The 14,153-nt window shown below is 39.7% G+C and overlaps 1 protein-coding gene across 1 annotated transcript in view; it reads left to right on the top strand.

Annotated features, from left to right (window-relative positions):
• Window positions 1-14,153, top strand: part of dnajb14 (DnaJ heat shock protein family (Hsp40) member B14) — a 61,451-nt gene that overhangs the window by 18,806 nt on the left and 28,492 nt on the right. The window contains exon 2 of the mRNA XM_079812030.1: window positions 3,597-3,771. Within this exon, the coding sequence (XP_079668156.1) occupies window positions 3,597-3,771 (175 nt within the window). The remainder of the gene's footprint in view (window positions 1-3,596; window positions 3,772-14,153) is intronic.

Here is a 14,153-nt window from a genome sequence, read left to right as displayed (position 1 = left end):
TCTAAAAACAGATTAGCTTATAACGCTAGTATATGGGGCATAGAATAAGTAAAATTAAATGGCTAGTTAATACCACTAAAAAGGCTCAAAATAGCCTCACACTAACACGGTAGCATTATGAGGGTCCCTACGTGCAAACCGAAGCATTGAGAACTTTGTAAGTTTACAAACCGTTTAATAAGAAGATACTTTATAAAGACAGTACATTACGCGTATACAGACAGGAGCCGTCTTGGAAAACAGTCTCGAGCTCTACTACATCAGTCCTACTATGGTAGTATCATCTGCAAATTTAACTATGGTGTTGGAGGGATGAATGGGAGTACAGTCATATGTGAAGTGTGTGGAAAGGGCTGAGGACACATCCCTGCAGTGCTCCTGTATTCAGGATCAAAATTGACAAAGTGCAGCCTCCCATCCTGACAGTTTGCGGTCTGTTACTTAAGAAGTCCAGTATCCATAAGCTCAGTGAACTGTCCAAGCCCAGGTGCATACATTTTTGGAAAAGTTTGTGAGGAATGATGGTATTCAAGGCTGAACTAAAATCAACAAACAACATCGTCACATATGTGTTTGACTGGTCCAGATGTGTGAGGGCTGTGTGAAGAGCTGTTATGACTGCGTCGTGTGTTGATCTATTGGTCCGATATGCGAACTGATGTTGGTCGAGATCAGCAGGAATGAGAGCTATAATATGAGTGAGAATCAACCTCTCAAAACATTTCATAATGATGGGGGTTAGGGCAACTGGACGCTACTCATTCAGTTTGTTTATTGCTTTTTTCTTGGGAATTGGGACTATTATGTGGGAACCACAGCTTGCTCTAGTTAGAGGTTAAAAATGTCAGTGAATACCTCTGCTAGCTGGTCTGCACAGGCCTTCAACACCCGTCCAGAGACCCCATCTGGTTCAGCTGATTTACGAGTGTCAACTGCACACAGGGTGGATCTGACCTGGTGTTGATGTTATCTTTATGGATGGTACCATCTCTGGACATCCAGGACAGATGTTCTCACTGTATTGGCAGTTGAAGCGGGCAAAAAAATGGTTTGCTGTGTCTGGGAATGTGCTTTTGCTATGATTTAGAACCGGACAGCTTTATAGCCGGTAATTGTCTTTATTCCCTTCCACATGCGTCTTTGTTGTTGTCATGCTTGTAGCACAGAAGTTTATATAGGAGAGGACTGCTGATGTATACTCCTCTAGATCTGCATCCTCATGCACTTACTCCTGTACGTCACCAAAATTGCTCTCTTCAGACACAATCACATAATATGACAGAGCTCGTGTTTTAAAGCAAAGCACACACTGGAATTAATAGTTCACCAAAAATGTAATGCGAGTTTCTATTCTTTCTGGTATCGCTGATGTAATCAGCCTGGCCTTCTTTACATTAGCGCTGTTTTGGACTGATTGTTTGAATTAATTTGATTACTGGATCACTAAAAACTTTCTCAGAGTTTAAAATGGTCTGATCACAAACAGAGAAGAAGTGTTAGAATAGAAATGTCCTCCTACCAGGGTGCTTGTAGATGCTCAGTGTGATAAACTCATCTAAATGCGTGACAAAAATTGTTAATGACGCAGCTTAACCTACACTATATTGCCAATTAATTGGCAAGTATTGGGACACCCCTCCAAATCATTGAATTCAGATGTTCCAATCACTTCCATGGACAAAGGTGTATAAAATCAAGCACCTAGGCATGCAGACTGCTTCTCGAAACAATTGTGAAAGAATAGGTCGCTCTCAGGAGCTCATTGCACAGGTGGCAACCTATCACGGCACCATGCTTGAATTCATGAAGTCCATTCATTGAATTTCCTCACTTCAAAATATTCCACGGTCAGCTGTTAGTGGTATTATAACAAAGTGGAAGCAATTGGAAACAACAGCACTTGATTAATAATAATCAAAGATTAGGCTACTTTAAATTTAGTTTCATTTTTTAAAATGTAATTTAGTAATTTAGTTTCATTTATTTGCTTGTGTCTCAGCTAGAATGCATTGCTTGTTTGTTGTGTTGCTTTTGCATTAGTTCTGACCATTGCTGAAGCAACCAGCAGACAGAGGCTTCTTTGTCCTAAAGCTGTCACAGTTATGTTCAGTTGGATTTGGTTTTCTGTTTGCACTTTTTTCCCAGTTCGCCTTCTATGCCTTGAACATGGAGATCGCTCCCTCAAGGGATTCCTAGAGTCATTTTTCGACCTGTCCCATCAACCAACTTTCCCAGATGACTGCCTGTGTTCGTTCCTGATCGCCGGCCGTCACGAGCGGATTTTCTGGCGAGGGTCCTCGAGGGAGCCTTGTATAATTTGTGGAGTGGGTGCTGGTAATTACAATTACGACGACGACCACTTTCAAACCAGTGCCCCGCCAAAACCACCCAGTCAGTGAGGATTGGCAGCATAAGCCCAACGCTGGCAGGGAGATTGACTGCGATGTTTGCTCCAGCACCCACGGGAGCAACCGAGCTGAACATCGCCACAGAGCGTGAGCAATGCGTGTCTGACCAGGTGTGCGAGCCGGCTGGACCAGCTAACGCCGAGGCACTGTTAGTGGAATATGAGGGCATGGAAGTGAGTCCCACGTACCCTCCCGCCACTGAGAGTGGGTTGTTGGTTACTGCACTGGAGAACTATTGACTTTGGAGAAGTTGATTCTCTGCCCCCATTGTTCTCGCCTGAACCTGTTTTCTCAGTCTTTGTCTGTCTCTACAGTCCCTTCTTCAGTCCCCTGCCACCCAGTCATCACTGCCTCCCATGAGCCCCTCAGTTCACCCTCAGCCTCCTCTCTGTGGCGTGGCTACACCCTTGGACTGCTGGGAGCCACCTTCTCCTAAGCGTGGGAAGCCCATAGCTCTGCCTCCAGCCTCTGGGTACTCAGTTGCACCTCGACCTGTCGCTCTGGCTCCTGCGCTCCTTCCTCCCTCAATGTCTGCAATGATCATTGGATGTTCTGCCTTCCTGAGCTCCTGCGGACTGCCGGCTCCACCTGGGTCGGACATCGTCACGCCTCCACCTCGGTCTGCTGTTCTCTGGCTCTACAACACTTCGGCTTTGGCTTGCTCTGCCTTCGCCCTCGGTCGTTCCAGCTCTACCTCAGCCCTCCGGTTCTCCGTTGCTATCTCGGGGGTTTGTTGCTGTAGCTCAGTCGCGATCCTTCATCTTCGTCCTTGTGCGTGTATTTCCTACAAGTTGTGACAAAAGCTTTGTTTTATGCGAAAGGCTATGTTTTTATAACAAAACTTGATGTGTCATGGTTAGCATGCCCTGAAGGAGCCTGAGAGTGTTTAGATCAGTACCAACTGGTAAAAATTAACATACAATTTATTTTGTTTATTCCTGTGATTTAGCGCTGAATATCTAGTGGACACCGACATAAACGAGGACTGTCAGCGCTAAGTCAAATGCAATATGCCTAAGACATTGTTATTTACAGCTTAAAAAAACGACTTTAAATAGTTTCCTTTGTCCCTGTAGATTAATTTAAGGGACATTTAGATTCATCACCATTTAGCTTATTCATAAATTGCATTTTAATTTCCCAGTCAAATCTACTATTTGCATTTAGCTAGTTGTGTTTTGTTGGCAGTGTTGTTGGAAGCCTTGCTGAGGAATGGTACATCGGCAGGGAACAGCACTGCGTACTGCAGGACGTCATCAAATGGAACAGACCCTGGATCCCAAAAGCAACATGAGGCACAGAAACAGGACTCTGCAGATTTAACAAAAGGATTTACCAAGGAGCAAGCTGAAGGAGTACAAAGGCAAGTGATCTTGTGTATAAATTATTTGTTTTACACAGCCAGGTAGTACATGTTCAGGCCTGGGGTAGGGAGGTTTTTGGCATTCCGTAAACTAGGAGAATATACATTCACCAGCCACTTTATTAGGAATATCCTGCTAATACTGGGTTGGACCCCTTTTACTACTCCGAGCATGTAGCCAGTTAATCTTGTAAAGTTGTTGCCTTGAGATATTTGGCATGCTAAATATTTGGACCTGTCTGCGATTCAAAATCCTGCTTTGTGAAATGTGTTCTAACTGAAAATTACATCAGTGATGACCTACAGCCAATGAGAGAGCAAGATACATGGCAGCCAGAAGTTTGTGGAGGAGTTATAGAAGAGTTCTATAAGAATTAATTAGCGTTCACATAAGCTTTCAATTATATCAAACTGAAACAAAGCACACAAATTTACTTGACCAGCCGCAACAGCAGCACATTGCAAAATTATTTATTTACCTCTAACTCTCTTTGCAGAACACACAGTCCATGCTCCCCGCGTCTCCCCAACCATTTCTTCTCCATAACCTTTTTTCTTTTTCTCCTTTTCACTGCAAATCAGTGCACAGACAATTTGGATTGCAATATTTTTGTGGGCTACCATTTTTAATAACAAATCCAGTAGGGATGTGCAATTAATTGAATTTCGATTTCGGCTCCCAACAATCTTTTGTCTTGCGTTCTGAATGAAACTCGCACGCGCACATCCGCCCCTCCCGAAGCCACAAACTCTCTCAGGTCGTGACTCGTGTGCATATCATCCGCTGGAATTTAAAAACTCTGCGCGAGTAAAGATGGCAGAAGGAGGGCAGTTACAGCAGCGTCTGGTGAGCAAAAAAGGCAAAACCAACTCCGTTGTCTGCAGTGATGGGAATAACGGCGTTATAGTTAAACGGCGTTACTAACGGAATTATTTTTTTCAGTAACGAGTAATCAAACGAATTACTGTTTCTCCCGTTACAACAGCGTTAGCATTACTGAGAGAAAAAAAACGCGGCGTTACTATAATTGAGCTCACTGAAGCGGTTTTCATCCGAACAGGCTCTCTGTCAGTCGGACCTGCAACGTTTTTCTTTCTCTTGTTGGTGTGTGTGTGCGCGTGCGGGCCTGCATGCCATGCGTGCTGGGGGGTGTGTTGGGTGGTACACATAACTGATGATGATTGGTGGGTGGGAGACAAGGTTGAGGTTGATAGGTTGAGTTCACACACACACACACACACACACACACACACACACACACTCACACACACACACACACCTATGACACACACGCATATGCACAGTCACACACATCAAGTCCAATGACTTCAAAGGTAGCTTTCGCAAACTGGAAGTAGGGCTGCAGCTATCGATTCTTTTTGTAATCGATTAATCTAGCACTTAATCGATCGATTAATCGATTAATCGGATGCAATTTTTCCCCGTGTTTTTAAACAACCAAAACAAATAATGCATAACGAAAATGAAGAGGAAAAGCAATAATTTATTAAAGGGTTAGTTCACCCAAAAATAAAAATTCTGTCAGTAATTACTCACCCTCATGTTGTTCCAACCATGTAAGACCTTCGTTCATCTTCGGAACATAATTTAGTATATTTTTGATGAAATCTGAGAGCTGTCTCACTCCTCCATAGGCTTTCAGAGGGAATGAAACTTGATGGCCCAGAATAGTAAGTAAAAACGTCATTTAAGGAGTCCAAATGACTACAGTTGCTCTGTATTAAGTCTATCATGCGACGAAAATACTTTTTGAGCGGAAAAACAACAAAAATAACGACTTTATCACACTATTATTGTTGTTCAATTTGAGCCTCTGACGAGAGTTCGCGGGAGTGCCACGACGCATGCGCGAGAACTGAGATTAACCCTACTCCGAAAGAGTGAGCAGCCAGTAACAAGTAGTAGTAGAAGAACGCCGTAATCTCAGTTCTCCCGCATGCGTCGTGGCACTCCCGCGAACTCTCGTCAGAGGCTCAAATAGAGTGCCGAAGTAATGACGTCACTTTGTAGGCCAAAACGCGGAAGTGAGTTAGCATTTTAGCCCTACCGGTTCCCTCGCCCTAAAGTCTATGGGTTTTTTGAATGTGTTTTTGCTAAATCGCCTGAAATAAGGTCTGTGGTTAACAAAGCCTCTTAATATTTTCACGTTTTGATCTATGACATAAAACACATTAGTTAAAACCTGCTTGTGATTTTTTTAAAACTTTATTGTGTCTTAAAAACGATGTTTGCTAACAAGTTGCTAAAAGGGACTACATCCTTTGGCGGGGACTTTAGACGTCATCGTGACAAACAGTCAATCTCTCACTAGCCCGCGTTTCAGCCTAAGAATGAAGAACTTATGTGGCGTGAATAAATCGCGCTATTCGCGCAAAATTGACATGGCTTTTTGATCGAGGGAACCCATGCGCCGCTAACTTCCGGGTTGGCCTACAAAGTGACGTCATTACTTCGGCACTCTATTGAACAACAATAATAGTGTGATAAAGTCGTTATTTTTGTTGTTTTTCCGCTCAAAAAGTATTTTCGTCGCATGATAGACTTAATACAGAGCCACTGTAGTCATTTGGACTCCTTAAATGACGTTTTTACTTACTATTCTGGGCCATCAAGTTTCATTCCCTCTGAAAGCCTATGGAGGAGTGAGACAGCTCTCAGATTTCATCAAAAATATACTAAATTATGTTCCGAAGATGAACGAAGGTCTTACATGGTTGGAACAACATGAGGGTGAGTAATTACTGACAGAATTTTCATTTTTGGGTGAACTAACCCTTTAATATGCACAGCAGGTTTCATGCTGTAATCTAGCCCTGACATCAAAGTAAATATCTTGTATGTAGATTTCTACACCTGCAGCATTTACCATTAGGCTACTAACAAATAATATATCATATGTGATGAGCGTGAGCCTATTTGCTATGGTAACCTAGCAACCTGTGTCTGTGTGTGTGTGTGTGAGGCTTCATTGCAGTTTGGTACAGCAGAAATACATACATTCATTTTTAATAGAACGCTGCATTTGGCTTGCATCACTTGCATTGCGGTGCATTTTAGGTGAAGCATCCGTTCGAAAAATCGCGTCACAACATCACGTCCCGGTGTATACAGTGAATGCTGAAATTATTGCTGCGTGGCTACATAAAAGTTTAAGCATATGTGATGCATTGCCACGATTGGTCTGACTGGCGCGAGAGAGAGAGAGGAGGGTGCATGCGTGTGTGTGTGTGTGTGTTACTGATTTTCTACTATCAGTTCTGCGCTGCTCTCCGCGCGCGATCTTCACGCGAAAAGAGGTCATGCCTTCAGGGCACGCGCTCGTTGTCAAAGACGCGACACGGCTCAACTCTCCGTGTCACAGAAAAAAGCTGAGCACTGAACGGATAAGTTTTTCGTATTGTTGTTTTAGCATAGTGCACAACCGCTTCAATGTTCAAACTGGCAAGGCTTTAAAAGCATTTACTTGACAAACTTTATGAGGATGAAAGTGGAAGCGATCTGGCTTTGGGGCTTGCGCGCGCCGTGTGTGTGTGTGTGTGTGTGTGTGGCAGCTATAAGAACGGTAATCAACTTACATAAACTGTGTAAAACATGCAGTTACTATAGTGATTCTGGGCATCTAGAATCTAAACTAAATTCAAAATGTATCACGCGCTATGGTGTGCTTCATGAACACTGAACAGCGGTCCGTGTGAATCAGATCCTGCGCATAGTGCGCGTCATAGGAATTTAACGAGGCTTCGAGGCAGAATTTTTGCCTCGAGGAATTTTTGTAATCGAGTTAATCGAGTAACTCGATGAATCGTTTCAGCCCTAACTGGAAGTATGCGCTACTTTTCCCTCGTTGAATGTTTATGTAACGTGCAACTTATGCCGCGTTCCAGGCAACCCGTAACCCGTGTTTTTCCAACCTTCTACCCGTGGAAGTGCACTGGAACGGCAGTCAAACCCGTGACTTCCCACCTGTGAACTCGTACTAGATCGATGTACTCCCAGTTACGAGATCTGACATCACATAGCTCGCGAAACAACAATGACAGCCCCGTACGGATGTGGTGTTTATGAAACAAATATACAATTAACGTTAAATAAAAGGTATAACAGCTTCTCTTGCCGTATGCTCCGTTTTTCCCCTTCCGTTTCCCTCAAACCCTGGTGATAACACTCCACTACCAAAGGAGTAGTATAGTACTGATCATATTTACACAATATTTACACTGTAGTAGGCCTACTGATAATATTTACAATAATGCATTGAATTTGATAGGTGTCTCTCACATTGTCCCACAGCAACATTACAATAGTGTACATTAATGTACAATGTTTTATAATAATAATTTATTCTATTTGTGTACAATTCATTCATTTAACATATTTAATATTGGGGGCATCCAAGTAAAAAAAAAAAAAAAAAAAGTAACTCAGTAGTTACTTTCCCTGGTAATTAGTTACTTTTATGATGTAACTCAGTTACTATTTGTAAGAAGTAACTAGTAACTATAACTAATTACTTTTTTAAAGTAACGTGCCCAACACTGGTTGTCTGGGAACAGTTTGGCTTCGAGGAATCAGACGACGAGCAGAAACATGCTACGTGCAAGATTTGCTACATGGTAGTGGCTGCAACACATTCCCAAAGTCATGTGAAATAATTGTTACATAATCGTGATTTCAATATTGACCAAAATAATCGTGAATATGATTTTTTCCATAATCGAGCAGCCCTAAAATCCAGTCTCTCGTGAGGAATGGCCAAAAAATGATAGATAATGATCACGATAAATGTCAAATATTTATTTCATGGTAACACTTTACAATAAGGTTCATTAGTTAACATTAGTTAACTACATTAGTTAATATGAACTAATAATGAGCTGCACTTATAAAGTATTTATTTATCTTTGTTAATGTTAATTTCAACATTTATTAATACTTAATTCAAATCTTGTTAACATTAGTTAATGCACTGTGAACTAACATTAACAAACCATGAACAGCTGTGTTTTTATTAACTAACGTTAACAAAGATGAACAAATACAGTAACAAATGTACTGCTCAAGGTTAGTTCATGTTAGTTAATACATTAACTAATGTTAACAAATGAGACCTTATTGTAAAGTGGTGCCTATTTCTTTCACATTTAAAGGCAGATTTTTGCTCCTAAGTGAAAGTTGTAGAAACCAGACTGTTAATTGTGGTTTTAAACTCTTTATTGTCAGAATATGACAAACACTTCACGTTTTTGAATTCCTTTTCCCGCCATTTTTCCTCAACAAAATACATTTCTTAGTAGAAAAAATGTATGTCTTCGTTTCTGCATGTTCTAATAGGTGATATTGTTTGACTTTGGCATATATCTTCGGCACAGTTTGCAGTGCAGGCTGCAATATTAATTAATATTAAAATTAAAATATTTTTTTTTTATTAATACACATTTGACAGTGTGTTGACAGTAGTAGTAGCTTGAGTTAGGAGGATACAGATTTATGTTCATTAACAAAAACGCGGACATCTGTAAAAATTGCATTTTTGTAAAATTCAGTACAGATACTTATTCTAAAGACACCAACCCCCGGTTACAATCATTGATTGAGTATTGTGAAACAAAGAAAAAAAGGTGTCAATATTCCGACGCATATTTCGTTATTTAAAGGGGAGCACGTAAGCGAAACTGAATGTGTATGCGGGGGAAACTTGTATTAAACAGTAATGTTCAAATTTTTTCATGGACTTTCTGTACGATGCTAGCATCAAATTGAAGTTGTTTAAATAAGGGAATATTTCCAGCCCATAGACAATTATTCATAAATAAATGGTTTGATCATCGTAAACGAGTCATATCCGTGTTTGAGAGCAATGATTTAATAGCATTATACTGTAGACAATAACGGGTGGTAATATAATGGAAAAATAAACAAAATAATATTACAAATAAAATAAAATCAGTCCGGTGATTCCTCTGGCCGTAACTTGAGCTGCGTGCTGCTCATTAATCTCATGCCGTCAGTACACAGTACAGCTGATGATGCCTCGCTCAGACAATGTTACACATTAAAATGAAAGATGACATGCTTTCAGAGGGACATTTTATGATCCATTGTCTTCTAGCAGGGTGTTTTTCATAGGAAATTGGATTGTGTGTTATGAGAAGAACCTTCAAATTTTATTTAATACTAATGTTTAACCTTCAACATTTTTTTATAATATTAAAGTTAGCAAAAATGGATGTGAATGAACATACAGGATGTTAAATTTGCAGCTCATAAATACTGCTATACATGTGATCTTGGTTTGCTACAGTGTGCAATTCTGATCAGTCCTTCAAAAGAGTTTGAATTAATATGCAAAACAATATAAAAGAAAAGTCATGAGATAAGAAAATCTGATACATACATTCTCCAGTGGTTATATAGAATGTATAGGATTAAAATACTTTTATTTCTTTAAAAGTGAAAGATGTGAGAGTAAACTCACTCTCTAAAGTAAAACTCCTATGTGTTGTAAAACAGTCTTAACTATTTCAGTTAGAGATGCTCCGATCAGCATTTTTGGGGCCGATCACCGATCACCAAGATCATGATCTGCCGATTGCCGATCACAGAATGGCAGGGGAATGGCAATCTTTTATCTATAATCTTGCAGAGTTTGCACCATTTGTAGAAATGAAACTAAATTAACTGTATTGAGAAAAAAACCTGTAGAAATAGGCTAGAGTCAAGATCTTGAAGAACCACCAAGTGTTTATTTTAGAAAATGAGATAACTTAAGGCTACTGTAGGCCATCTTTCCCAAATAAATGTATATAATAAATGTATATAATTATCTCACCTAAATATTTGATCATGCAGTGCATTTTTGTTTTTAAAAACAAATTTTCAGGTAGGTCTAACATTAGTATTGAGGTAAGAAATACTAAATACATTCAATAAGAAATCAAATGTAAATTAATATTGGTCTTCCCTGAATAAATTAAATTAGATTAATCCTTACACTTAAGGTTGCAAAAGTTAGTCATTCAAGGGCAGCGAGTGTCATAAAGGTTCATCAAACAACACAAGACAAAGAGAAACTCAGAGACAGCAGCAGTTTATTCGACTGCTGTTACAAGTTTAGTTTAAGAGCGGATACGTTTACATGCAGCTGCACAAACGTTCACTCGCGAGTCACGACAGGGTTTACGTGCATACTCGTCAAGACGGTAATTTAGTACATACATTTATGTGTATTTGGCCATTTCAGCGCAATTTGTACTCGAAATTTTTTTGTGAGATGGCCTGTGTGTGTGTGTGTGTGTGTGTGTGTGCGCGCGCGCGCTCTCCGGTTTGAACACTGGCAAGACTTTAAAAAAAATGCAAATGATAAACTTTAGTGACGATGCGACACTGCCTCGATTGTGCAAGTGGCAAATCCTGTGTCAACTGTGCAGCTCGGTTTTAGTGCAGATGCGATGCGCTGATGTGAAGCCATTTGAGCATTCTGAGAGGGAAAGAGAGAGCGCGTGCAAGCGGTGATTCACTCGCGCTGTTTGTGTACTTACGCAGTCATTTGAAAACTTTCTGTGAGACGTAAGTTATTTAATATAGAAATATGAATTGTACCTCACCTTCAGCATTATAATTATTTTACCCGCGCCGGAAAGAGAATGAGACGGTGTCGCTGCATATCATGCCCTAGCTCTCACGGCAGGCACGGGTTTTTATGTGTCGTCAGCATGCGATTGGTTCATGAGATCGGCCTTTTTGGAGACCCCCGATCAATCATCCCAAAGCGATTATTGGCCGATAGAGATCGGTTGCCGATCAATCGGAGCACCCCTAATTTCAGTAGTGATGTTTAGCACAGAGGCTTCGAAGCTTGTATAAAAAAAATTAACATCTGTATTCACGTGATCTGTGACGTCCCTAACAATACAAAAGAACTGAGTATTCACAAAAACACTTATGCACTCATGCCTCTTCACTAGCCCAGATGCTTCTCACATATTAAATATATTCTAATAGAACTATAATTTTCAAAGCTTACCGATCATAACAGAACCACCATCCCAGGCAAATGATGCAAGAGTGGCTGAAGGAAGGCATTTTTCAGCTTTTATGATTGTAGCGAATTAGCTCTGAGGGGAAATATTAATAATTATTCATAACTCATTATTATTATTCATTATGTTTAATTATGAATATTTGAATCAGTTAAATATATTAACTTGAAGTAGCTACATTTACATTACAATCAATCAATAATTTCGTCCTATGGACGTTCAGTATTGATTATTAATTATTTTTCATGGCCACAGAAAAAATGTTTTTCCTTTGTATTTACATAACCGCTTAGAGAGCATAACAAGATCGATCATTTAAGGGACAATTCGTTTGTAGGTCAGAACCAACATATATTGTGCACACACTTTATTAACTAAAGCATTTAGTAACCAGACAAGACTAAAATTAACATGAAACATACATACACAAAACATACATGACAAGAGGTAAGGTTAGAAGAAGAACATTATGATGTCATCTGAGGCTTGCTGCGTTTGTGCTGCGACACTCATTCGGCTCGTGCTGTATTGAGCAGACACGTTCAGATTTAATTGCAGTGTCTATTCTCTAACTGAACTAAATTATTTTATTACTATAAAAATGAAAACAACGGTGGGGTGGTGCCACGGTGGGCAAGAGAGGTAACCGGTAGGCGTGACTTGGGAGTGGCCTCAGAGGGCAGTGCAGTAAGGGCATTCTGGGAGTTTCATCCAAATGAGCCAAAAATACATTTTCTGGCTTTTCTCAGTCTAGAAGGCACCAACTACATAAATGACCCAAATTTAAATACACATGCATCTTTCCAGCGCTGAAGTACCCAGACAATATACACAGACAATAGTCTCGCAATTTAATTAAAGTGTACTGACCTACTTTTCATTTATCATCAAAGATTTGACAAATTCCGTATTATACAGTAAATTCCATTTTTATGACTGGATTCTGCAATTCTGTCCGCATTTTCTGCATCACGGAATTTATAGGGCCCTAGATTTTTGTATGCACAATATTTACAATTGAGTTTAGAGTTACAGTTTGTCTGTATATTTGATTATGTAAGATTATGTACAATTATGTTTATGAAGTCCAAAATTAGCAAAATTGGACTGAATGTGAGCCCGTTCCCATGCTAAAAGGAAAAAGTGATATAAAGTCAAAAGATAGCTTTAACCCTCTGAAGTCTGAGCTGTTTTGGGGCCCTTTAGAAGTTTTGACATGCTCTGACATTTGTGCTTTTTTCAGTTGCTTATAAACATATTAATGGCAAAAGTGTCATTACACTGTATTCAGCTACCATAATATGAGAGCAACATGTATGTAAATGCTTGTATTTTTTAGAAAATAATGTTTATGCATGGTTTTGGAAAAAAAACACAGAATTAAGGCCACAAAACACACAATAGTTATGTGCCCACAAGACTTTTGACTAATGGGTTATGTTGCCTAGAGTTTTTGCTTCAAACTGATGTGAGAATCATTGTGCCTACTCATTCACATAAAACAGTACACTGATTTAAATTTTGCAAGACACTTTTTCTTTACAAAGGCCGTATGCGAAGGGGTGTTAATTATCATGAATAATGCTCTGATTCACACCTGAGAGAACAAAGGAACGCATAATGAGCTGCATGATGAATGAGCCTCGGGTATGTGACTGAGAGAGCAACAGGACAAAATAAATATATCTTGTTTTAGTTTATTTAGAATATAGTTAACAAAGGCACATTATAAAGGCCTATTATATTTTAAATTATCAAAAGATTTGACTACTATTTTTAATGTTTTTGAATAGGGATGAAACGATTACCGGTTTCACGATAAACCACGATAAAATTTAGTGACGGTTAGTAATATCGTTTAAAATTTAATTATCATTAAAACTGCGTGTGATTATCACGAATTTTGAAAACTCACGGTAAATCCTGTCCAGTCAGCGTCAGTCTGGTGCACACGCAGCGCACCGCTGTGTTTGAATGAGAAGAAATGGCAGTGACAGCACTCGGGAGATTTTTCAGACTTCTAAAAGGACCAAATCTGAGGTGTGGTCATATTTTGGCTTTTACAAAAGTCCTGAGGGAAACTTAATCGAAGATGGTCACCCTGTCTGCAGAACATGCTAGAAGAAAGTCGCTGTAATAGGGGGAACACTTCAAATCTGCTAATGCAAGGCAAGTGGACTTTGACCTCAATACCAAAACTACGTCTGGGAAATAATAACATGAAGCGAACAAACAAGTTCAGACAAGACTAGGGCGACATTAGGGCGTTGATTTTCAAATATAAAACTTGTTGAAATGTTTTAAGTGTGTGCATCTGTTCT

This window comes from Gobio gobio (genome assembly GCF_949357685.1).
Source record: "Gobio gobio genome assembly, chromosome: 3".
Lineage (NCBI taxonomy): Eukaryota > Metazoa > Chordata > Actinopteri > Cypriniformes > Gobionidae > Gobio > Gobio gobio.
Note: the sequence above shows the minus strand (reverse complement) of the source record. Positions and strands in the feature narration are given on the sequence as shown.